Consider the following 23,797-nt stretch of genomic DNA (forward strand, 5'->3'; position numbering starts at 1 on the left):
CAGACCATAACGAATAGGAAAAAATAACAATCTCAAGCGAAAATAATGTCTCAAGCGAATTAGTTGATGCTCAAAAGCTCCTCGTGAAATTACCTCCGATTAAATGAAGTTATCATCTTGAATGGGAAGCAAGAGATGTTTCCAATCTCTGAACTAACCCTCCCCTAAATGACGAATTTTGCCTGGACGACCCTGTCATTCCATAGTAATTGTGATTCCATAATTAAGTTATCATCTTAATTAAGTTATCAACTCTTTTCATCTTAAAAATGGCCTATTGAAAATGTTACCAATGGAGTCCCAGGGTTGCAGCAGAGGAGGGGTCTAAGGCCCAGCCGCCAGAAAAAAATTAGACCACGCCCTTCAGACACTCGCAAATGCGGGAAACGCCCCGTTTGCAAAATTTACCTCTATTATTTGAATCATGTTAGCTACGGTAAATAGCAAAGTATTTTACAATTGTTATTGACACAACCATACAGTATACTACACCCCCCTCCAATGAGTTTTACATCGTTTTTGGATAAATCTCGAGGATCATATTTTAGAAAAGTGGGGGTCCGGACCCCCTATTCCCCCCCTCGGGTACGCCACTGATCTTAAATGAAAACGAACGTACAAAGTAGCGGTTTTTTCGTGCTTATGTAGATAGTTTCCAAAACTGCTAGATGGAACGACGATCTATGTTCTGATGAAAGAGTGTCAGGCGAAAAGATTAAGCGTACACAAATGTTTGCTTTTTTCAAAGCCATTTTTACGTTATGTACCACAAAAAGCAAAAAGATTTATATTGTTCAAGAGGCCAATCGGAACCGGGGGGCTGGAGCCCCCTAATAATTATCAAACTGTGGTGTGTTCCCTTTATAACAGTGTACTGAATGACAAAGAAAACAATGGGCAGCCCCCCCCCCCCTCCAATATGAATTTCGTTCAAACGGCACTGTTTCAATTATTATCTCATTTGACAATCATTTACTCGACAAATCACATCTAGGATTATTTATTTGAAATCGGGGGAAAACCTATGTAGGTCCAAAATATGTTTCTGAGCATTTGTTACTCTAGACGTATCACAAGACAATAGATTCTACAAAATAAAAATGCAAAGGTGTATCAGTTATATTCTATATCAGTAATATTATAATAAACTTTATTAATACAAATGGACTTCTAGTTTACCCTTGATACAAATCAGTGTGGATACGAATCCTAGTGACATATCATTTACAAGTTTTGGTTCCCAACGTTGGGGCAAATCTCTGAACTTCAACTGGGAGTATGAGCAATAATAACGAACAACCAGAAAAATGAGGTGAGCTAAAGTCTTTACTCTTTGCTTAAAATAGCGAACTATAAACTTAGAAATCAGAAGGGGTCTTAGGTACATTCCCTCCACTTATGGAGGTGAAAATACACCCTTGCCACTCCAAAGTACCCTTTTTGAAAGGTTCTTAAAAATAACATGAAACTTCCAGTCAACTAAAATAGGACAATTTATCCATGCTGACCGTAATTGGTTTTCTGTGAGACAAATTTATGGTTCTATCGAAGAAGACAATACACAGTTTTGTGGACTGAGATCCTCCGAAACCTTCGCCCTGGGTTCTATTTAAAGATTAATTGAAAAGTAATATGACGGTGTTTTGTTCCTAAATCTTGCTATTTTGTAATTACCAAATTTAAAACCACTGTTTCATATCTATTCTGTTCACCATCAGCATCAATCAAGTGCGTGCCAAACGTGGGAACTTAAAATCGAACTACGTCAAATGCATTTATAATACAAATTGGCAGCCAAACCCTGTATGGATCTGCGAAAGGGCCGTGCCTGCCGCGAGATATTAAACTGGAAACAATCAAGGAAAAAAGTAACAAGAAAATCGTTAAACGGTACGAAAATCGGTACGAAATTAGAACTGTCCCTAATATTAACCGTACCAACCATTAAAAGGACGAGACTGCACCGTCCGACTTGTACTTATTCAATACGTCGTCAATTATGTCACGTGTGAGGTCGGCATGACCACTCGTGTATATGAGTGCAGGACGGAAGCGAAGTGCTGTGTCGCCAGATCCGTGGATTGAAAGACCTGAAAAGTAAGATTCAGCTATCAGACTCAAACTTGGACGAGCGACTGGCAAGTCAGGTCAGACTCAAATTTGGACGAGCGATTCTAAGTTTGTGCATCATCGTCAAAATTCAATAAGGAATGTCTTTCATAATGTATGGCTACAAGTGGGCGTGACAGAATATAACCATTGAAGAACCATTAAAGCATTAAGGCAATAAGTTAAGCAAAAAACACTAAAATAGATGACTTAGAGTAACAGGTCATTATAAAAGGTACAAATACTTTAACAGGAACAATGCTTGCCGTTGTGTTTTTCATTTCTTTTATCACATTTAACTTTATCCCCCTTGCCTTCAATTGGAACATGCTGAGTGACAAGCCAAAATCATAAAACCAGAAAGTTGAGAACATAAAATAAATTCCTACCATTGTTCCATAGCATGGAAACTATTTTGTTCCTTATCTCAGTGTTTGGAAGGTCAACAGCACAAAGTGTTCCAATACCTCTCGCATTGGATAACAAGCCAGGGTATGCGTTCTGTAAACAGGCAAATCATTAAATATAAGATTTGGTGAAGCATAAAAACAAGTGAAGAAACCATTGGGGTCAGAAAATGGACAAGACATTACTGAGTCGCTAAAGTTATAACACAAAAGGGTGTTTCATTAAACCGCCAGGGGAGATGAAGAATGCAAAGTCGGGTCCCCCGTTTTTACCAGCTAAAAAGATAGAATATAGGCCCAATGCACTTTCACTGGAAAGAACTGGTAGCATTATAAATTTGTTTGGAGTTTTCTTCCGTCCAAAAGACAGATTATGTTTTAAGCGCTCAAAAATGCTTGTGTCTATGGCCAAGGTTGATTATACAAAGAATAGCCAGAGCAAACAAGGAGGGATCTACTAACTTATTGAACAAATATTCGGTGGCTTGGGATAGAGACCAGGAGAAAGGGCAAGATAATAAACCAAGCTTTTCATAGTGATATAAAGAGGGGATGAAAAATTATAAAACTAATTACCTGCAATTTTTTAATGTTATCAAGGAGCACTGCCCCAGCCTCGCGAGTATTTTGAAGGAGATTGTCTTTTTTAATTGTTGCTAAAACCGTCTTAAGGAGGTAAACTCTTGCAGGGTCTCCTAGCCAAGTGTTGAAGATTCTGAAGGACTAAGATGAAAAAATAAAAACATTATATCATAGGAAGTATAAAATAAATATAAAATCCAGAATATTCAACCTACACATAAAAAAATATTTCGCAAAATCAAATATAAGTGATAACATTTTACAATAATGGATTTTACTCCAAAGCAGAACACAAATCGATAAATTAATTGCCAAAAATAGACTTTGAAATATTTCTATGATGCAGAAGTTAGTGTTCTGTTTTTCAAGAACCATAAATGCAATATTTTCATAAATCACCGTTTTCTCTTACAAAGTATTAACATTCGGATATCAAGTTACTTTGAAGACACAATCAACATTTGATTATTTCAATAAACCATGTCCTACCAAAGCACCTGCGTTTATTGATGCAGAAAAAACATCGGATAACAAAACCAAAACTGGAGAAGCAATTTGAATTAAGGCTTTCTTGTTATAAACTTTGGTCACTTGCTATCAATTATGCACTTATGTGTTGCCCAGATATTTGAAACAAATACTTTCATTGTTACCTCAATACGATTTGTCTTATTTATCATATGTTACAAGTAAAGGATGGTGATTGCTGAGATTAACATTGTGCATCAAGTGAAATTACCTGCACAATTGATATTTATGTTTATTTATTTTTAGATACACAAACACGATTTATTGAGCGAATTAAGATAATAATCAAAATCTACGAGCTTCATTGATCAACATTATGCTCGTTTAAATCTTAATTTTTAATCTTTAAAACCTCAGAATTTAGACTGTTAATTCTATCTTTAATTTAAGCTATGTTTATTGCTTGTGTTTTATTGTTATGCTTAACTACCAGTTATACACAGAGATAAATTATCATGACCAAAATATTGCAAATTTGTATGCTTTATTGAGACATTAAGGAAAAGTTACAATGAATAAAGTGTCTCATCTTCATGTCTAAAAACATTTATGTTAATGACCAATAGTCTAAAAAGCATTTTTATGCCAATAATGGCTACGGTTTTTACCAGCAGGCTCCAAACAGCAAACTAGCACTGTACAATCCCATGATACACTTTAAACCTACCCTGACAGTGATTATAGCAAACATGGGCAAAAATATTGGAAATTATTGCCTCAAGGCATTGGAAAGATTTCACGGTCTGTTTACGTTTTTTTCGAATTACAGTTCATTATTTTTTGTCATATTCTGATTAATATTCCATTTTGGCCAATTAAACCTTTAATACCCTTTTGGAAATAGAGACAGCAGATTACTGAATGCACCAAGGCAGTGAATTGGGATGCTTATCTTCTGTGACATAGCTTCAACTAAGATCGCCTATCCCATCTACTACCTAGCCCTATAAAGAGGGTTTTCAGGTGCACTGACTCCTTAAATATACAATTGGTACTGATAAAGCTTTTCATCTACCAAAGTATCGTTAGATTATTCTACTTACTTTGCATGACTATACCGGACTGAGGTTTGGCATTGGAGCGCCATGCACATCAGGGCAAAACAATGATTATCCAGATAAATATACTTAGGAAGCTTAAATAATTGAAGATACAGTTGACTCAATTTATTGTTACTCTGCTTAAAATCACACTATCAGTTCCAGTTCATAACAAGTTTATGCTTTCCTTTTCAACCACCTTTCACAGTAAAAGCACTTGAAGAAAGAAATTCAAATACCTAAATGTAGATGTAGTAAATTGATGTTACCCTTAGCCCTGTATATGTTAAAATGGGTCCCATCTAAATACTTGATGAGCCCTTCTCAAACTAATCATAGATTTATATAAATACCAGTGGTAGCTGGTGTAGCTTTTTTGGAGCCCTTCACACCAGACGCTGCAGCCAGTCCTCTATAAATGAGATTTAAAGGAACAGCACATATTACCATACTTATCATTACAGTGTGTTTGTGTACCACATGCACAATTCATAGCAACACTGAAGTCAAAAGACTGGAGGAAGAAACCTGATTGAAAAAAGCAAGGCTAGATACAGCCTGGTGAAAATAAAGGCTGAGTTTGTCAAACTGGATGGCCTGAGCAAAACTGCTGCAGAAAAGCAGTAAAATAAGGCTTACATTTGAAAAAATGAAACGATGCTTTCAAATCTGGTAATTAATCTTTTAGAAGAAAATAGAACACCCCCAACATGCTGAGAACAAACAAAAACAAAAACAAGTAAATTAAATTTAGCTTATGTTTCACCCCGGCAGAAGGGGCTTCATCAGAGCAAAATACACCTTATCTTTTCTAGGCTCATCCAAGCTTTAAGAAAATCAAGTGGACAGATCCTTGCAGTTTGCAACAAAAATTATACAAATTGCTGAGCAGGGCCAGGAAACTCTCAATGCTTTTTCTTGAGCTCAAATAATATTGGGTTGGGATGCTAATAACAATCAGATTTCTTCCTTGCGTTTGATTTAGTAACAAACAACAGAAAAACACAGTTTAATTATGAATTAACATTCATAATATTCTAAAATGCAAAGAAATTTCAACAAGTAGTTTATCCCTGAGCTAAAATAAACTAAAACAAGATAAGAATATAAGGAAATGGTATATGTAGCAGACTCACATGCTGTGTCAAGAAATCATCCTTGAAGTAATATCCTCCAACCAACATTTTTTTGGCAAATGTTACAATGGAAGGTGGTTCAGGAAGATCCCAGTGTTCATGAGCCCTAGAGTATGAAAATAAAATCATGTTTGAAAAGCAGGAAAAATGCAAAAATATTCCAAGGCAAAGTGACAAGTTTGCAACCAATGTATAACTCTGTGCAAATAACCCCTTCCATTTGCAAACATCTTTTGAGGAATTTTCTAGCAACTTATCGTGGAAGTGAATGCGTAAGGGACTAAGATTGTGGAAAAAATTAAGTTAGAAAATATACGCACCAAAATTTTCCAGATGCTCCTACACCAGTCTGAACTTCATCAACAATGAATGCAGCATCATACTTGAAAAAGAAAAAGAAAATCTTGAATTCAACCCTGTTTATGACAATCATTATAAAAAAAATGAAATGAAGGAATGCTACCTTTGCTTTTTAGTCTATTATTTCTAGAGCTATGACTACACAAACTCATAGACAAAAATTTCTGTAACAGACTACACTTAAAAAGATCATATTTATATTTTTGAAGTGGATGTCACTGGTAGACTGACCTTGTTACAGATTGCTTGCAATTGCCGAAAGAATGATGGTGATGCATGGTTGTCACCTATGAAGAAAGCCAACATATTAGTAAATTTAGATCAACTGAAAACACAATGCAATGCTGGAAGGGCATGCATTGCTTCTTGAATTGGCATGCATTGCTTCTTGAATATTGAAGTAGACCCTACAAGCAGTGGCGGACACTTGGTCAAATATTGGGGGGCAAGCCTATTGTTTTAATAAGATGACGTCACATTTCCCATTGTTTTAGAACAAAAGGCCATTGTTCTCTAAAGTATTGGGGGAGGCGGTCGCCCCCCCTCGCCCCCCCAAGTGTCCGCCACTGCCTACAAGCATTGGAAGACATCAATTTGACCTGAAAAAATGTTGGTACTTCATAAATTATAAAGAAGGAAAATGATCAGATAAATGTTATAAATACAGAAATGTTTTCAAACAATACCTCCTTCAGACTGGACTGGTTCAACAACAATACCAGCTACACATTTGCCAGAGGCATTTTGTTTCTTGATTATCTTCTCTACCTTGAAAAACAATTTAAGCCCAAGTTAATCCTATTGAAATCATCCAGTGCTAGAGCAATGGGAGGGCAAAGGTGAGGCCCCCAAATGATCAAATAGGGTCTATATGACCAACTTAGGCAAGGATACTGGGAGATAAGATATCATAAAGCATGGTTTTACACTCTTTATTCTTCATGTACAAAGTTTTTCAAAAAATGCAGTCCTCAACAATCTTACAGGAATGAGCACCTATAATTTGTTAAAAATACTTCAAGCCAGAAGGAAAACCATCTATAAACCTTTTAACTTCAACACAAGTAATGTATATTCCTTCATATTTACGATTAACGTGGATATTAAAAAGTTTCAACAACCATGTGCAGGTTAGGCCATACATCATTTTAAAAACGAAGAACAACAACAACATTAAGAGAGCTGATACTGCTCAATAAATTGTTCAGTTTTTCTTATTGAATTCTAACAGCCACCCTTGAGCAATATCGGCTAACTTGAAATGTCAATAAGTCCAAGTTTCATGTTCATTTGATTAAAACATGGATATGGTACAGCTTTTGTCATTATGTCCGCTAACATATCTGATGTTCTGCAATATTGAATATCAACATCTCCTGAAATGACACGCTCACGGCAAAACAAATCATGTATCTCAATATGTTTAGAACGTTCATGGTACTTTGCATTCTTTGCAAGCTGTATTGCTCCTTGGTTGTCTTCAAAGATAACAGTAGCATCCTCTTGTGTAAAACATAAATCAGACAACAAATGTCGCAACCATATACATTCCTGTGTGGCTTGACTTAATGCTACAATTTCAGATTCTGTTGAAGACTTTGCAACTGAAGACTGCTTCTTTGTACGCCAACTGATTAAATTGCCACCCAGGTTAAAAACATATCCTGATGTAGAACGCCTTGTATCTAGACAGTCCCCCCAACTTGCATCACTATACCCACTCAAAATTGCATGACCGTCATTCTTCTTATAACATAGTCCATGATTAACTGTTCCTTTTAAATAACGTAGCACACGCTTTACACCAATCCAGTGCTGCTTTCCAGGATTTGACATATATTGACTTAATAACGAAACAGCAGCTGACAGATCAGGACGTACAGTAGTCATAGCATATGTCAAACAGCCAATGATTTGCTGATAAATATCTTTGTCAACACATTCTTCATCAATTGATAATTTTGAAAACTTTGTACCTGGCTCCAAAGGTGTTTTAACTGGATTACAATTTTCCATCTTAAATCTTTTTAGAATGTTCTCAATGTACATAGGCTGACTTAAAGACATAGTTCCTGCTGAACGATTTCGCTTGATTGATATGCCGAGAATATAATGAGCCTCTCCTTGGTCAACAACATCAAATTTCTCACTGAGTTGAACCTTCTCTTTCTGCAGCATGCTTGTGTTATTTGATGCAATTAGTATATCATCTACATATATTGCTAATAGCACATACCTTTCTCCCTCTTGCTTAATGTAGATGCACGTATCTGCGGTGCTTTGTTTAAAACCAGCTGATCTCAAGTACTCATCAATCACTTTATTCCAACAACGAGCTGCTTGACGTAATCCATAAAGAGATTTTCTCAATTTGCACACATAATCAGGATGTTTCTCATCAATATAGCCCTCCGGCTGTCTCATGTAAATTTCTTCTTCTAAAGTTCCATTTAAGAATGCTGTTTTTACATCCAATTGGTGCAATTCAAGGTCCAATAATGTAGTCAAAGCCAGTACAGTCCTTATGGTCGTAAAACGAGCAACAGGTGAAAAAACTTCATTAAAATCAACACCTTCTTCTTGACTGTACCCTTGTGCTACTAAACGTGCTTTGAATCTGTCGATTGTGTTGTCAGCTTTGCGTTTGACCTTGAAAATCCACTTACATCCTACAATATTCTTGTTATCAGGAAGAGGTACTAAATCCCATGTGTGTGTATCAACAAGAGACGTAAACTCACTATCAGTAGCTTCATGCCATTGCTGACTATGTTCACTGTGCCATGCTTGGTAAATGTTGTCTGGTTCATTTACTTCTGATGTCAGTGATTCAGCAAGCTTACAATGATGCGGTAATTCATTTGTGGGACGCAATGCTGATGGACGTTTGGCTGGCAATGAACGAACTTGATGCATAAAAGTCTCCTCATATGTAGCACCCACCTGAGCTGTATTTTCCTCCTGAACCAAATTATCTGTTTTTTCTGACACATCTCTACTCACTGGTGCATCTGAACTTTGATCAGAATTATCCTCAGTCTCATCATCTTCATCATCTTGGTAATTACCGCCACAATAATCAATTGATACAAGATCCTCTGCAGGTTCAACTGGATGAATATTCCTAATATTCTCCATGTCACACAAAAATTTATCTTCATGAAAGATGACATTACGGCTAACAGTTACTGCTAGTGTCTGTGGATCTATCAAACGGTATCCCTTTACATCATCTGAATAGCCGATGAAAACTTTAACTTTAGCTTTCGCATCAATTTTTAAACGTTGCTGCTTTGGAACATGTACAGTGGCAAGACACCCAAAAACATGCAAATGTGACAAATTTGGCTTTTGTCCATGAAAAATCTCATAAGGTGTTCTTCCATTGATATATGAATGAGGTGATCTGTTCTTGAGATACACAGTGGTACTCAAAGCTTCTGCCCAAAACTTCTTAGGTAATTTTGCATGATGCAACATAGCACGCATATCCTCAGATATTGTTCTGTTAAAACGCTCTGCAACTCCATTTTGTTCAGGCGTGTATGGAGCAGAATACTGATGTTGAATGCCTTTCTTTCTGCAAAACTCTTTCAATGCCTCTGAAGAATATTCACCTCCATTATCACTTCTGATAATCTTAACTGACTTTCCTGTTTGTGCCTCTACCATTGCAACAAAACTTGTGAATTTTGTAAACACTTCTCCTTTTGTACGTAGCATGTATACAAAAGCATAACGTGATTTGTCATCAATAAATGTGCAAACATATCTAGACCCTCCAATTGAATCAACTTCAAAAGGTCCCATAACATCACTATGCACTATTTCCAATATTTCTTCTGAATGAGATGAGCTTGATGGAAATGGGTTTCTGTGTTGCTTTCCTTGAGCACAACTTACACAGTGGCTGACTTTCTTGATAGGATTGACACCTTCTGCTACATCTTGTAATTTACTTATACTGTCCTTGCTTATATGACCCATGCGTTGATGCCACAACTGTAGAGAGTAATCATCAAGTGGTTTTACCTCTGCAACACAAACACGATTTGGCAATACTACTTTAACTCCAAAAAGCTGCTCATATTTCTGTCCAACACCTAACACTTTGCCATCTGCAACTATCTTACAAGTTCCTTTGGTAAAAGTCACACTAGCTCCATGCATTGTCATTGAATGCACTGACAAAAGATTATCTGTAAGGTCTGGAACACACAAAACATTCTGGAGGTCTACAAGCATTTCTCCATGTTCAAGCTTTATTTTCTTGATACTGCCTTCACCTACTGCATATATCATATCACCGTTTCCTGCCAATCTTATTTCTTGTGGTTTCTTATAAGCACAATAATCTTGAAGCAAACTTTGGTCAGAAACCATATGCTGGCTTGCCCCAGAGTCAACAATCCAAAATCCATTCATTTTGAAATGATTGCTTGTTGTAGATAAAGCAAATGCAACTCCTTTACTTTGATCATTTGTAATTTGGGCAACTTGAGCATTAATTTTAGAATATCTTGATTCATGTGATGCATTCTTTTCTTTCTTTTGTGGATTTCTACAATCCTTTGCAAAATGCCCCTTTTTCCCACAGGCATAGCACTTTAAATGCCATTTTGGTTTCGGTTTTGGCTTTGTAGCTGAAGCAAAATTAGCAACAACTCGCTGGCTTTCTGTATTGCTATCTGCTAGACGATCAGCCTCATTAAGCAACAGAGCTTTCACATTATTAAAGCTTAAACTGTCCTCTCCAGCGACATCCAACGAAACAATCAGAGATTGATATCTTTCAAAAGGCAAACTGGCTAGAAGTGTCATTGCCAAGTCCTTATCATCTAAAGACTCTCCTAACTCCTTCATTTCATTTTGGAGTTCACACAATTAAGAGAGCTGATACTGCTCAATAAATTGTTCAGTTTTTCTTATTGAATTCTAACATAATTGACAAGAGTTTAACCCTTGCTTGCCCTCTTTGTTTGATAAAATTTAAAATTGAATATGTCAGAGAGTTGCTTTTTTTCTAGGTAACTGAAACGCCCTTTGCGAAATACCAAAAGCTGATGATGCAATCAAACTTAATTTTGCCTCTGAGAATCACCACTCAAACCATTTGCTGTTAGGTTATCAAATAAAAAGAATTGTCAAAATTAATAACCAAACACTAATGTAGACTTCGGTTGAAAAATTCAAGCGATAGTATTTTTTCTGAATACCTTTATTATTTTTATGAGACTCGGTGCATGAACTTTTGAAAGTATTTACATTTATATATATATATAAATGTTCTATATATATATATATAAATTTATATATAAGTATTTTACTGATAAAGCGAAAGCGAAACCTGTTACGAAAGTGTTTTCTTTGATTTCATAAACTATCGTTTAAACATTTTGCAATTATGAGCTTTTGAATACATATATATTTATATAGATTTTCAATAAAAAACAACTTGTTTGATATTTCGCTGTAAGCTTCTTCAGAATGATAAAATAGGTAAAGCTACAATTAAATATACTCAAAGTCATAAGAAATTTGCAACATCTTTTCTCAGTTGATTCTATTGGTTGGTGTTATCTATAAAACATACCTGCTCTAAGCAAAAGGCTTCTTCTTGTTCATTTTCTTCCACATGGTCCTCAAGAGGATATTTCAATCTTGGAAATTGTGTCACAGGCCAATCAAAGGCTGGGATGTCAACTTTATGCAAAGCTTTGCTATGAGTTGCTGACAATGCACCTATTAGAAAAAACCTAAATCATTAATAGCAATAGCAAAAAAAAAGAATTATTGACATCTTTGTGAAATCACATTGAGTGTCAATTTTCGGGCAAAAGATTTAATAATATACATGAAAAGGATTTGCATTTTAGTTGATGAACTAAACTTTAATACCTCTGCATGAGGTCTCTTGCAGCATATAGTAACTATGAATGTAAGTGAATTTTACTAGGAATAAATAAAAGATTAATGAATAACAACGTTTTGAGCATAGCCCGTTATCAAGTGACAACAGAGCAACATTCTCTTGCAGCATGTTGTATACTTAAAATGATGGATATCAAAAAATATTTTTCTTACCAAGGGTTCGTCCATGAAAACCACTAGTGAAACTGAGGATGCAGAGATTTGGGGTACCAGGTAACTAGAGGAAAGGAATGTTTTAGCACCAATAAGCATCCCCGTGAATCCAAAAAACTAACTTAAATATGGTGTTAAAAACATGGTAAAATATCTCATAGAAAATAGGCAACAACCTTGTCATCAATACTGGCTATTCTTAGGATGGTGGGATGCTTGTTGTCTGTGGCCAAGGCCAAAGGGAACTAAACAACTGCAGAAAGGCACTATAACGTCCACTCATATGATCAAACCATCATTATAACACATATGGATACTAAATTATTCTAACACATATGGTAATAGTAATGACTGAAGAATGTGAAAACCTTACGTTCATACTACACGTTAGAAATTATGATGACTGAATATCTTTAGTTGAATACCTGATGCTTCATGCAAGTCTCCAGTTCAAGAAGCGAAGGGTCAGGGGTACCTCGTTGTAAGGCCTACAAAATGTAAAAGTTAGAAGATTTCAGATGATTTTGCATATCAACCAAAATGATATGTTAAAAAACGATTAACCCACAAAATACATTGATAATTAAAGAGATAACTATAATATAAAGGCTCTGTAACCTAAGTTGAAATTTGATGTAATTTTCTTTCGAAATTTTTGCAAATGCAACATATACTCTTTGAGAATTGAAAGTGGACTATTGAACAAAGAGCAATGAGTAAGTTTGGTGCTGTTTATGCCATATCCCACAAAGGTCACCAGTTATCTTCAATGACTAAGTCACTCAGACGACCAACGCAGTAACACAAAGCAACTTACAAGGTAACTGAACAAGGGACAACATTCAGCATTAAAATTGCTATTCATAACCAAATGCATTGCACGAGTTTGAACTAAAGGTGGTAGTTTTGCTTCATACCCTGTATCTAATAAATGCTGCTTTGAATGCATTTTCTAGAGCACAGGAGCCGCAGGCCATTGTTTGTGCATGGTCTAAACCAGCTGGTGCAACCTGCAAGAAATGCAAAAGAATAGCAAAATATGCAAAGGAATAATGAAATAAAGCAGTGCTTGATGTTAAAATAGTTTATTTGCCTCAGGCCTTATCATATTAGGAAAACAAATGGCTTAACTTCCTTGTTTAGAAACATTATTTTAAGAATACTTTCAATCCACATTTTGATCCACAGAGCCAGACAAAACATTGATTTATCATGATTTTTTTAGTCCATCCCAAAGGATTATTTCTGGTTAGATTGTTTATGCTCTAAATAAATAAGATTGGTTATGCTTTTGAAAAACCTGGAAGATTCCACTCTGGAAAGTGTTTTCAACTGATACCCCCGTAAGCCTCTGCCTAAGGCATGCTTTACTATCTATCTTTCATCCTGACCCGGGGCACATAAATTCTCTCTGCCCGTTGGCAAAATCATAGAGCCTCCGAAACAGTTGAAGACATGATTGACGGCCCCTTGAAAGTGCATGTGCTAGGCCACACAAACTTCAGAGAGTTGGAATATAAACGTCCCCATGTGTTATTTACTAAACATTTAATCCACATTTCTGCTTGTTACTGGGTTGTTTTGCTTGTTACTAGGTTGTTCCGCTTGTGCCTTATTTTAGCAACACGGGAGTAAAATACAGAATTTTACAGAAACATTTATACAGAAAGAAGATTCTGTGTTTTAAAAAGAGATTTTGCCATCAGCCAACTGTGCAGTATTAACAATAGGCACTGTAATAGGAAAATAAATGGCCATCAAAATGGGGTGGGCATAATGAGAGCACGGGAAGTACAAAACTGCTGTTTAATTTACCTTTAAGATTGACTCTTCAATGTTGCTCATATGAGCCTTTGGTGGGGACACACCAAGTGCAGATCTGTTGACAACCATTGTCTATGGCAAGACAAAAGGACTTTCATTACTTGATACATTCAACGAGAAGAGGTAGTAAGGTTGCAAGTGTTATCATGATTTATCATATGCTTGCATTACAGATAAATCTTAAAACCATTTTGCTTACTATGTGCACCCTTGCAGAGCTTTACCCAGCCTTTTGGCACTGAATGTTTGACAACATTCATGTACATTCAAAGGCACAATTTACAAACACATTCTTTTGCCAGAAAAAACTAGTCATCTACTCTAATATACTTGAAAGTACTGCAAAATTCTTTGCTGAAAGGGCGCCTGGGAGTAAATTTTTTTCATATTACCTTTTCAAACGTATGGAAAATGCAAGAAAAAGGAAAATTAACAATTTCTTTATGAAGCAATTTCAAAGCTCTTCAGCTGGAGGGTGGGTATAGGGGTGCTACAACCCCCCCCCCCCCTTCGAATTTGGCCCAGCTATACATTAGGGAAATATGCATCTTAGATGAATGAAAGTCTTTAATTTTCTCTAAATAGCAAACAAAAAGCACACCAAAAGACATAAATTGGTTGGATCAAAAGCAAATTATCAGTTGATATGCACGTTTTTTGTAAGCAACTAAGAATTTGAGCGAATGCTGATAGTTTCTTGGTTTTTTGCTCATTTGAGTGTTGTATCTCTTAAAAAATAAACACAGATACTTCCTTGCTAGCATAAAAAAGAAATCTAGAAGAGCCTGATTTCCTGTTGATCTTCTTCAACAAACTTCTTTGACAGTTGTAATTTTTGTCTGAAGGGCTTGCGAGCGGTGGTTAGTCGTGAAAAGTATTTTGCGGCCTCTACATTTTAGCCAATATGAGGGCCCATCATTAGAATCACAATTGTAATAACAGAAGCCGCTGTGTGGAAGCCCTCTGAACACATTCAAGGTTCAGTTCAGTTTATAAGCAACTTGCAACATTTTGAATAGCTACTGTTTACAAATTAATATTTAAAAGGATGCAGGCTAAAAATAATTAAAGGTAAATGCATGATGAGATATATCTGGCACGGTCTTTCAGTACAAAATGTTGCTAGTGAGTTAATCCCCACTGTTTCAAAATAGTTAGAGATATGTACACTTTGAACACCCAGACAATGGTCATTCACTTGATCTTTCACAACATAATTAAATGGAAACAGCTAACTTACAAGCAAAACCATAAAACAGCACTAGTTAAAGGTAAATGATTGCATAATCAGAATCCCAGAAGTATAGGGAGGCTGCTAGGCTGCTTTATTTCAAGGACCAAGAACAATTGAATTTTACCTCATCAGAGAGTCCCATGACAAAGACTTTGCTGTTTCCGTTATTAGAAACCCGAAAGTAAAAACGTGACCGGGAGCCTCAAACTAGCTTAGATGGCAGATACCATATTATTTCTACTTCATTTGTTGTGTCTAGCAGATAAAAGCATCAAACTGATTAAGACTTTGAAAAAAGTTTCATTACAGTAATAGCGGTAATGACCCTGCTTTGCTGAGTTGCTTTGAGACATGTTTTCCATTTAGTCTGCCAACCAACAACAGTGGTACAGAATAATGAATCAACTTTGTAAAATCTGTTGAAATACAAACTTACCGTAAACGATGGTAAAGAAGCAGCCTCTATCACAGCACTATGGTTATAGCCTAAAAGGAAAAAAATATTGAAAATCCAATTTGCAATTTTGCTTAAAAGATTGTTATAGGAATGTGATGTACTGCTTGACAAGAGGGGAAATACAAAGAGGAACAGAAACATAGAGTAAAATCCTTTCAGTCGCTATTTTGAAATGACATAAGAAAACAGCTACAGCTCTTCAAAAAAGTGATTAGCAAAAGGTTTTCAAACAAATGAACTGGAACTTTGCGTTATTGAAAGGGTCTCCCTTGCCACTGACTCTAAAGGTAAACAAAAAGGCAAAAAGTAGGCATGCATTATTATCACCATCCTTACCCAGAGGAAGTGAAGCAATTTGTTGAAACACGTCCAAATAAACATTTCCATCTGCATCAGCAAGGAAGTTGCCTTGACTTTTGTCAAAATCAGCAAATATCTTCAGGGTGCCTCTAAAGCTTTCCTGCAAATATATAATATTTTCATATATATATTGGCATGGAGAATGATGAAAATTTCATACATATTCAGAGACCATATGAACATAATCATAAAACATTTCTCTTACCACCAGGGTGATAAAATATCTGAGAAAACATTAAGAATGCTATGGAATTGGACACCATTTGCAAAAGATTATTTTGAGAAAAACGTAGATTATAATAACATGACAAAGAAAGAGAACAAATTTGCACCAAGCAAATTATTACTTTACTTCCAAATAATTCCTACCCCTTGCAGCTTTATCAAATTTGCCATTGTCTCCTAGAAAGAAAAGTAAGTGCAAACAATCAAAGGCAGTTACATCTTTGCTGAGGTGGAAAATTGGAGAAATAATTCTGGTAGAAAAAGGCACCATGTTGCAAAAAAGAAACTTTTTCAGAAAGCTTACTTCTTTGAAAAGGGTATTTTCTCAAAAGTTGAGGGTCAAGTGCTTGGTTTGCAAAAGCAAAGGAACATTTAAAATGGAAAATTGACTGGGGTTATGAGTGTCGCTCCTTGGGCAACATTTGTTCATAAATCATGCCTTGTGTTATAAGGCAATGTTCTACCAAAAAGCCACGAAAGTAGAAAAGAAATACAGTTATGAGAGTAATTTTTTGTCAAAACTAGAGCAGGGGCGAATCCAGAGAAAATTTGAAGGAGGGGCAGCTGGAAGTCAGGGCACTGAAAATCTTTCAGAAATTGATGATGAGTGTACGCTGTATTCACTTTGTAAGGAAATTTTTCACAATTATGTTGAAAACTTTGAAGAAATCTTTGAAGTAAATTAACCTGGAGGCCTCAGAAACTTTTACACTTGCTTCTCATTCTTCAAAAGAGGCGAAAAAATTTCCAAAAAAGGGGCTCAAAATTTCCAAAAAGGGACGCTAGACTTGCCTCAACTCGGTGAGGGAGGGGCAACTGCCTGCCCCCTAGTTGCCCCCCTAAATCCGCTACTGAACTAGAGGGAAGCAAATGTTGATTTATTCTGCTGTCTGAGAAATATTGCCAATCATCTAGAGCAAAAGCATCTTATGAGATCAAAGTAGAAGAATTATTACCTGTGAAACGGGGCCTGGATGCTGTGTGCGCATAATTGGCTCAAAATAGTCTCCATCTTCTTTGCAAAGAAATGGCTTCACTTTCAACTCTAGGTTTAGATATACATCGATTAATACACCAAAATACAATTGACACCCTAAAAATTTACGGAGGATTTTGAAGCATTTTCACTATTACTGTTACTCTGTAGCTCTGATTACACAGTCGGTAGGAATCTTCAAGTGATAAACACAGTCGGTAGGAATCTTGAAGTGATAAACACAAGAGAAAGTCGTCCATGTTCCCCTTTAAACTGAAATTTCACGTTGAAAACTTGGTGCCAAACCTCGATCGTCGAGGCAAAAATGTTAATTTTCTGTACAATATTTTCAGAAGTATGAGAACAAAACACTATTTGGGAATAAAGGTTTGCATCTTTTACAACAATACTATACACATAATTTAAAAAAGGAATTCCCTGAAATTTTGACCATTGCTATTTCCCTAAAACAGAGAGTGTAAAATTGAAAGGAGTTTGCCCTATCTGAGCAAGTACTGCAAACCAGAGTCCAGAAAAGTCTGCAACCTTCCTCCGGTCAAATTTTCCCCCGTCAAAACCTTACTCCAATTGTTTAAGCAATAGCCTTGGACAGGGCGTGGCTAGGGAGTGGCTGCAGCATAAGGGGTGGAGCTGAAAAGCCACTCTGGAAAAAGATCCGCGGATCGGATCAGATCGTGTTGTCTTTTCGATCCGCGGAACGTGTCAGATTGGAATGCACGTTGACATTATCTCCACGGGATTCTTGCCTCATGACGCAAATGCCCTATTGTTTAAAGTTAAAATTTTTTTTCGATCCATTTCGATCCGTTGCGGATCAGTCATGTGACGATATTTGCATTCAAAGCGCTTGCGCAACACAAAATCTGATCCGATCCGCGGATCATTTTCCGGAGTGGGTTTTCGGCTTGACAGATGCAATAACTCGAGACAAAGTTATGTGTTTGGGTCGATGGTAATTATCGCATACGATAAAAATTTGATAAGATACCAATCTCATTACAGCTCAAGAATAACATTTCCTTTTAAATGTCGAATAATAAAATCGATGGAAACATGATACAATATAACTTGAAAAATTTCAAAATCATAGAGCACGAACAGTATTCTCTTTTCAAACCGCCTTTACGTAACTCAGGCGGTAAAAAGGCGTGGCCTAAAAATTTTGCGTCCGTTTGTGCGACCATTCGACTCTGCGACAGATTCAACGTGTGTTTTAAAATCGCAACAAAGAAACAAGTGCGAAATAAGTTGTCTCAATTATTTTCTAAAATTATATTTTACCAAAACCTTTCTCCAAATCTCTATTGTTTCTCAAACCTTCCTCCGGTCAATGACCGTGCGACCGTAAATTACGGTCCGTAATGTTTTCTGGACTCTGCTGCACTGCAAACACTTTTCAACGTCAACGTTTTGGAGGAATTAAACACAGTGCTTCCGCTATTCAAATTTCAATTTCCTTAAAGCGAGGCTGAAATTTTTCAAAATTCCTTAAACAGGAATTCTATTTTCTGTGAATATTTCCTTGTTAGTTTTATCCCAAAATTGGTCATGCCATGACTAACAGTTAGTATGCATATACAAACTTTGAACGATGAATAAATAATTCATTCATTTTATGCTTTAAATGGCCATTTGAATGCTAAGGTGTTGAAACAGTCAAATAATCATCATAAATTATAAAACTTGAAAAGGGGATCCCCTAGTCACGTATTCCGAAATTTCTGCTAGTATCTTTTACGCTTTCCTGTTGCTAAAGCTGCACTTTTACTGTCAAAACAATTTCGCTTCAACGTGACGATAGATCAATTCGAAATGAAGTTTAAGTCCAACTGTTTTAGCCCAACTGTTTTAGCCCAAAGAAACGATCTGACTTATTCAAAAATACGGAAAAAGTTATTCAAAAACACGCGTTTCCTTTAGAATCGGCGATGGGTCATCATCACCTACAAGCGCCAACGGCTCTATAATTGCAACCTTCAGATAGAAGAAAATCAACAACTGACAACCTCTTGGGTCGTCATGAAGACAATTCTACCGCAACTTTTTCGTTGCTAACGCATAAGACGCTATATCTTCGCTGTTACATTACACATCTAAAAAAGCAAACATCGAAAATATTTTTAACTTTTGGAAAAAAAGTTAATACTCTAAAAATTGCTTTGATCTTGCAATTCCTTAAAAATTCTTTAAAGGTATTGTGTCCAGCTATAGCAAGCGACTCTGCAGGAGTTTTTAGAAACATGTGATTTTTCATGTCATCGCCCCAGTCATTGCCGTCGTTCTGTTGATTTATCCTGCTGCGAGGTCAGCTTTTCATGTCAGCAGTTTTGCATTGCAAGAACACTATCCAATCGCAAATTGTTATTTTGATGGGTGGCTTGACAAGTTGGGTATACGCAGTCCTTTTATATGGACACATTATCTTTAAATCTTGTAATTCCTTAAAAAAATCCTTGATCTGAGGAAAATTCCTTAAAAGTGGAAACACTGATTAAACATGCCAAAAACCAAGAGCAAGACAGCTTTTTGTATGATTTTAAGTACATTTTGGAATTTATTGGGGGGGGGGGGGTAAAGCCCCCTCAGCCCCCTTGGCATGGTCCATAAACTGTAATGCTAAATAGAGCGCTGAAAACTTACCTTCACTTGCAAACCTTGCTTGGATGTATCTTCCAAGAACAGCTGGAAACCGTTTTCTAAGACATCGGGCTTGAGAGAGAGCCATTTGCTGCTCGAAAGGAACAACTTTTGCAAAAACAAACAAACTGCTGTGTCCAAGTTCAATAAAACCTGGAAAGCGAGGAAAAACAATTATACAGCTTTCTAAGTAATTTTGTTATAGCATACTCATAAGAACTTTGGTTTAAAGCTCTGTTTTTGCATAAACTTTAGGAAGATTTCGACAAGAAACTAATTGAAATTAGAGCAACAAGAAGCTTTGGGGCGGGCAGCGGAGGCTACCATACATTGTTTCAGTTCGCAATTGAGGAGCTCACGGGGAGCTCACAAGTACTGTACATTTTATGCTTGCTATTTATCGGTTAAGTATGGTGCAAGCAAATAAACGAAGGTTAAAGTGTAAACAAAACATGTAGTTTTGTCTCCGTCGCTCATCATCAGTTCAGTTTGCATCGTGGCAAGGCCTAGAAGGGGGTTAGAAGTAGAACAAAGTAGCTGAACTGTGCAATGGGTAACTTTCACAGAATCTTTAGGACAGTTATAAGGGTTAAGCAACTAATCAATAGCAGGCCATAAGCAACCACGCCACGAACGTCAATTGAATTTAGTGCTACAAAACAGGGCCTCTTTTGACATTTTATTATTTACCAAAAAAATTTTATTATTCACGGTGGCGTGGGCCCTGTTTGGGGAACTTCAGAAGAGCCTGAAGTCTATTGTTTCTTCATTTTGAAAGCGTACTGTGAATGCTCTGCAGACTGGTACTCTCTGTTGCAAGCCGAGCGGAACGAAATAAAGTAGATGTAAACAAAGTTTTGTCACGATTACCTCGAAAGAGAACAGTCTAACAAGCTCAAAAACAATAAATTGAACGAATCGCGCCTCTGTTGACAAGTAAAACTGGTATTTTTCGTATCACTTTGTTTGAGAGCATTCTAATGTAACGGGTTATATCACTTGCTTATTTTATCGCATTCAAATGTAAATCGCGCCGCAAGCATCTTGTCGCACCACAGAAATATCTTAAGATCAACAATCCTGGGTTTCATACGCATGAACTGCATTAAATCTGCGATAATTCGCCTTTTTCGTTGAATAAAAACAACTCTTACTTCATAAAACAAATTTACTGAATAAAAACAAATCTATGTTTGTTTAAGCGTTGCACACGTTCTAGTATGCAGATGTTTCACGCCCGAAGTATTAAGTTTCAAAGCAAAGAAATGGGTCAAAGAAAATGCTAAATAAAAAAGCTTTATGCAGTTTCTCAATCGAAGTTATTTCAGTTGTCATATCTTTTACAAGTTAGATGTTATTGCCGTCTGATTTGCCACCATCTGTTGGCATCAAACTTCAATCCGTCGGTAGACCAGAATGTCATAAATGATAAAAACAACAAAATATTACCATACATACCAACAGACAACCAGATAATTATCTGAACTTAAATTTTCGCTTTACAGCTACTTTCTTGCAGCCAAAGATGTCGATTTTCTGTGCTCTGTCAGCTTTTTGAAGTCTTCGAAACTTTACTAGCCTTCTAGCAAACAGCGTCTTTGAAAAATTCTTGTGAGACGTGCAGTTGGCCAAATGCGTCCGTTTCGCTGGTGACGACTGCAGTCACGTGAACTGGATAGCTTAAATGATTGGATAGCCTTCACCAAAGACGGGTTTTTTATTGGTTTTCAACGATCACGTGTGGCAGACCTTTTGGTTCACAATAGACGAATAGGTCTATACTAGACCAAACCGGCTATCAAACAAGTTTTACTGGATCATCGATACAGGGTTGTTGACAAAGAAAAGAATTCGGGAGGAGATCAGCAATCAACCAAACCACTTGACTAAACATACGAGTCAAATGGCTCTGTTTTCCATTCATTCAATAATAATTACACAATACTCCCTCAGCCACACAATTCAGTTATAAGATTCAGTTCTTAACAAAATAATAACTAAATAGCTCAAATAATGGCTGCACTTCCAAAATGTTGTATTTTCATTTGTTTCTAGGTTGAAGTTACAGATGAAATTTCTGTCAAATATTTTTGAGACAATTTAAGCAACTGCAACGGCGGATTTATGTAAACTTTGACTGCAGATTGTTACACAGGGCCCGCGCCACAAATTTGAAAGTGGGGGGCAACGCTAAAAAAGTACGGGGCCAAGGCTTCTTACCCCTTTTACTGCAGCTTTAAAACTACTTGCTTCGCAATAAAGTGGGAAGGGGGCATGGCCACCCCGGCACCCCCTGGTGGCGCGGGCCCTGATACACACGCTTTACAGCTTTAAGCGCCGTTTTGTTGCACCGCTCTATATAATGGAGATGAGGGAAGACAGTGAATGAGAGCTGACAGAACGAGCTGAGTAAACTGTTCAAAGCTTCAGTCCCAAAAAATGAAGTTTCAGTGTTTTCCTTTTGTTCTTCTGCTTAAAGTAGAGATGAATGAATTATCTATTAATTTTTGTGGTCTGATCGATTACAAAATGACGGGCAGAAGTCGACTTTAATCGTTTTTATTTGAGTGCAGTTTAGGACTGCAAAGAGGCCTCAAGCTGAGAAGACACCTTCAGGCTTTTAGATATCTACTTCGTGTTTAGCAAGTCCCCCGTGTGATTATATACGATATATTCATAATTTTTGATATACTCGATACATTAAAAGCTTGGGGCATAAATGTTTAGGGCGCTAAGACCTTCTGAGTTTTACGCCATAAAACAACCGAACTTCTCTAATTTCCGACAAAGTGGCGGGTGCTTTACAGTGATGGGGTGGCTATGTTTTCTCTGGGTTGGCCAAGTCGATTTTTGCGCCCTATCTATATATCGTGGTTATATAAAAGCACGTGTTTCTATTATCATTATTCATTATTATTATTATTAATACCTTGATTTAAAGTTGGCAGTTCAAAATAGCTAAAGCTAATTAAGGCCAACTATTTACAAAAGGTATATACAAAAGGTACAATAATTACAAAAAACCTAAACCATCTATAAAAGTTTTGTAAATCCTACAGTGGCAATTTTTGCATTTTGTTTTCTTTTGTTTTGTTCTGTTTTCTAGAAGGGAAGTCTATTTTTGCAACTTGAATCTAAAATTTCATGAATAAGATTTTGACTAAAAATGCGAATATGAATGCAAAAAGTTATGTTGTAATCCTAACATTTGACCTTCTCGATCGTGGTTCGGTTAAATATCAAGCTATTTTGAATTGGCTTATTTTCGAGAGTCGGCCTATTTTCGAGGAAATAAATACGGTAGGCAAATCATGAAATACTAATCAAAAGACATTCTATTCAATTACACTGATGTTTCATACAGGCTGACGGCCCCTTGAATTCGTTTATTATTTCCAGAATACCAGCTTCAGAGTAAAATAACGTAGAGCAAATTTTTCTTTCGGGCTCCTTAGTTTTTTAACTAAAGGTAACCTTAGTCTATTTGCCACTGCTTATGGGCGAATTTATCAGCCTAGTCGAGCAACGTTGGTAACGTTTCCCCCAGTATAAGGCGCCCCAGTATACGGTCCAGCCCCAGTATAGGGATTGTCAATCAAGATTATGTTCTTAAGTGCCGCCAAAGCCGTTTCGGTTCGTTATCGTCGCGATGATGGATAGAAGTTATTTCAAGTCACAGCGGCTTCTCGGCCAGTAGACATTCAGCCATACACTTTCAGCAAGCGGCCATGTTGTAATAGCCGTACTTGAAAGACATTCGCGTAGCTCACCTTTCAAATATTATACCTTTAAAACTCATACAAAATATAAGTTTAGT

General features: G+C 36.6%; 1 protein-coding gene across 2 annotated transcripts; it reads right to left on the reverse strand.

Annotated features, from left to right (window-relative positions):
• Positions 1 to 1,109: 1,109 nt before the first annotated feature.
• LOC135692251 (4-aminobutyrate aminotransferase, mitochondrial) lies at positions 1,110 to 21,618 on the reverse strand. Of its 2 annotated transcripts, none has more exons than XM_065210335.2 (18): positions 21,439 to 21,609; positions 19,984 to 20,133; positions 17,303 to 17,391; positions 16,491 to 16,523; positions 16,098 to 16,221; positions 15,741 to 15,790; positions 14,062 to 14,142; positions 13,164 to 13,256; positions 12,672 to 12,734; positions 12,247 to 12,310; positions 11,756 to 11,904; positions 6,849 to 6,930; positions 6,394 to 6,449; positions 6,123 to 6,184; positions 5,803 to 5,908; positions 3,093 to 3,239; positions 2,499 to 2,610; positions 1,110 to 2,090 (listed from the first exon to the last, which is right to left on the reverse strand). In XM_065210335.2, exons 2-18 carry the CDS (start codon positions 20,066 to 20,068, stop codon positions 1,945 to 1,947), a joined length of 1,542 nt encoding a protein of 513 aa, XP_065066407.1. In that variant the 5' UTR covers positions 20,069 to 20,133; positions 21,439 to 21,609; the 3' UTR covers positions 1,110 to 1,944. The 2 variants fall into 2 exon arrangements, 1 of the variants encoding a protein (XP_065066407.1); XR_016144500.1 differs by lacking the exon at positions 1,110 to 2,090 and adding an exon at positions 5,020 to 5,078 and having other exon boundaries at positions 21,439 to 21,618.
• Positions 21,619 to 23,797: the final 2,179 nt, after the last annotated feature.

The sequence above is a fragment of the Rhopilema esculentum genome, chromosome 13 (assembly GCF_057945365.1).
Source record: "Rhopilema esculentum isolate cy_ngs chromosome 13, ASM5794536v1, whole genome shotgun sequence".
Classification (NCBI taxonomy): domain Eukaryota; kingdom Metazoa; phylum Cnidaria; class Scyphozoa; order Rhizostomeae; family Rhizostomatidae; genus Rhopilema; species Rhopilema esculentum.

Bases quoted from the DNA above. Each gene is read 5' to 3' on its own strand.
- LOC135692251 (XM_065210335.2), bottom strand. From the start codon at position 20,068: ATGGCTCTCTCTCAAGCCCGATGTCTTAGAAAACGGTTTCCAGCTGTT. The intron at 16,222-16,490 runs GTAGGAATTATT...ATATATTTGCAG, and splicing joins ATTTGATAAAGCTGCAAGGG to GAAAGCTTTAGAGGCACCCT. The intron at 11,905-12,246 runs GTAAGAAAAATA...TTTTTCTAATAG, and splicing joins TTTTCATGGACGAACCCTTG to GTGCATTGTCAGCAACTCAT.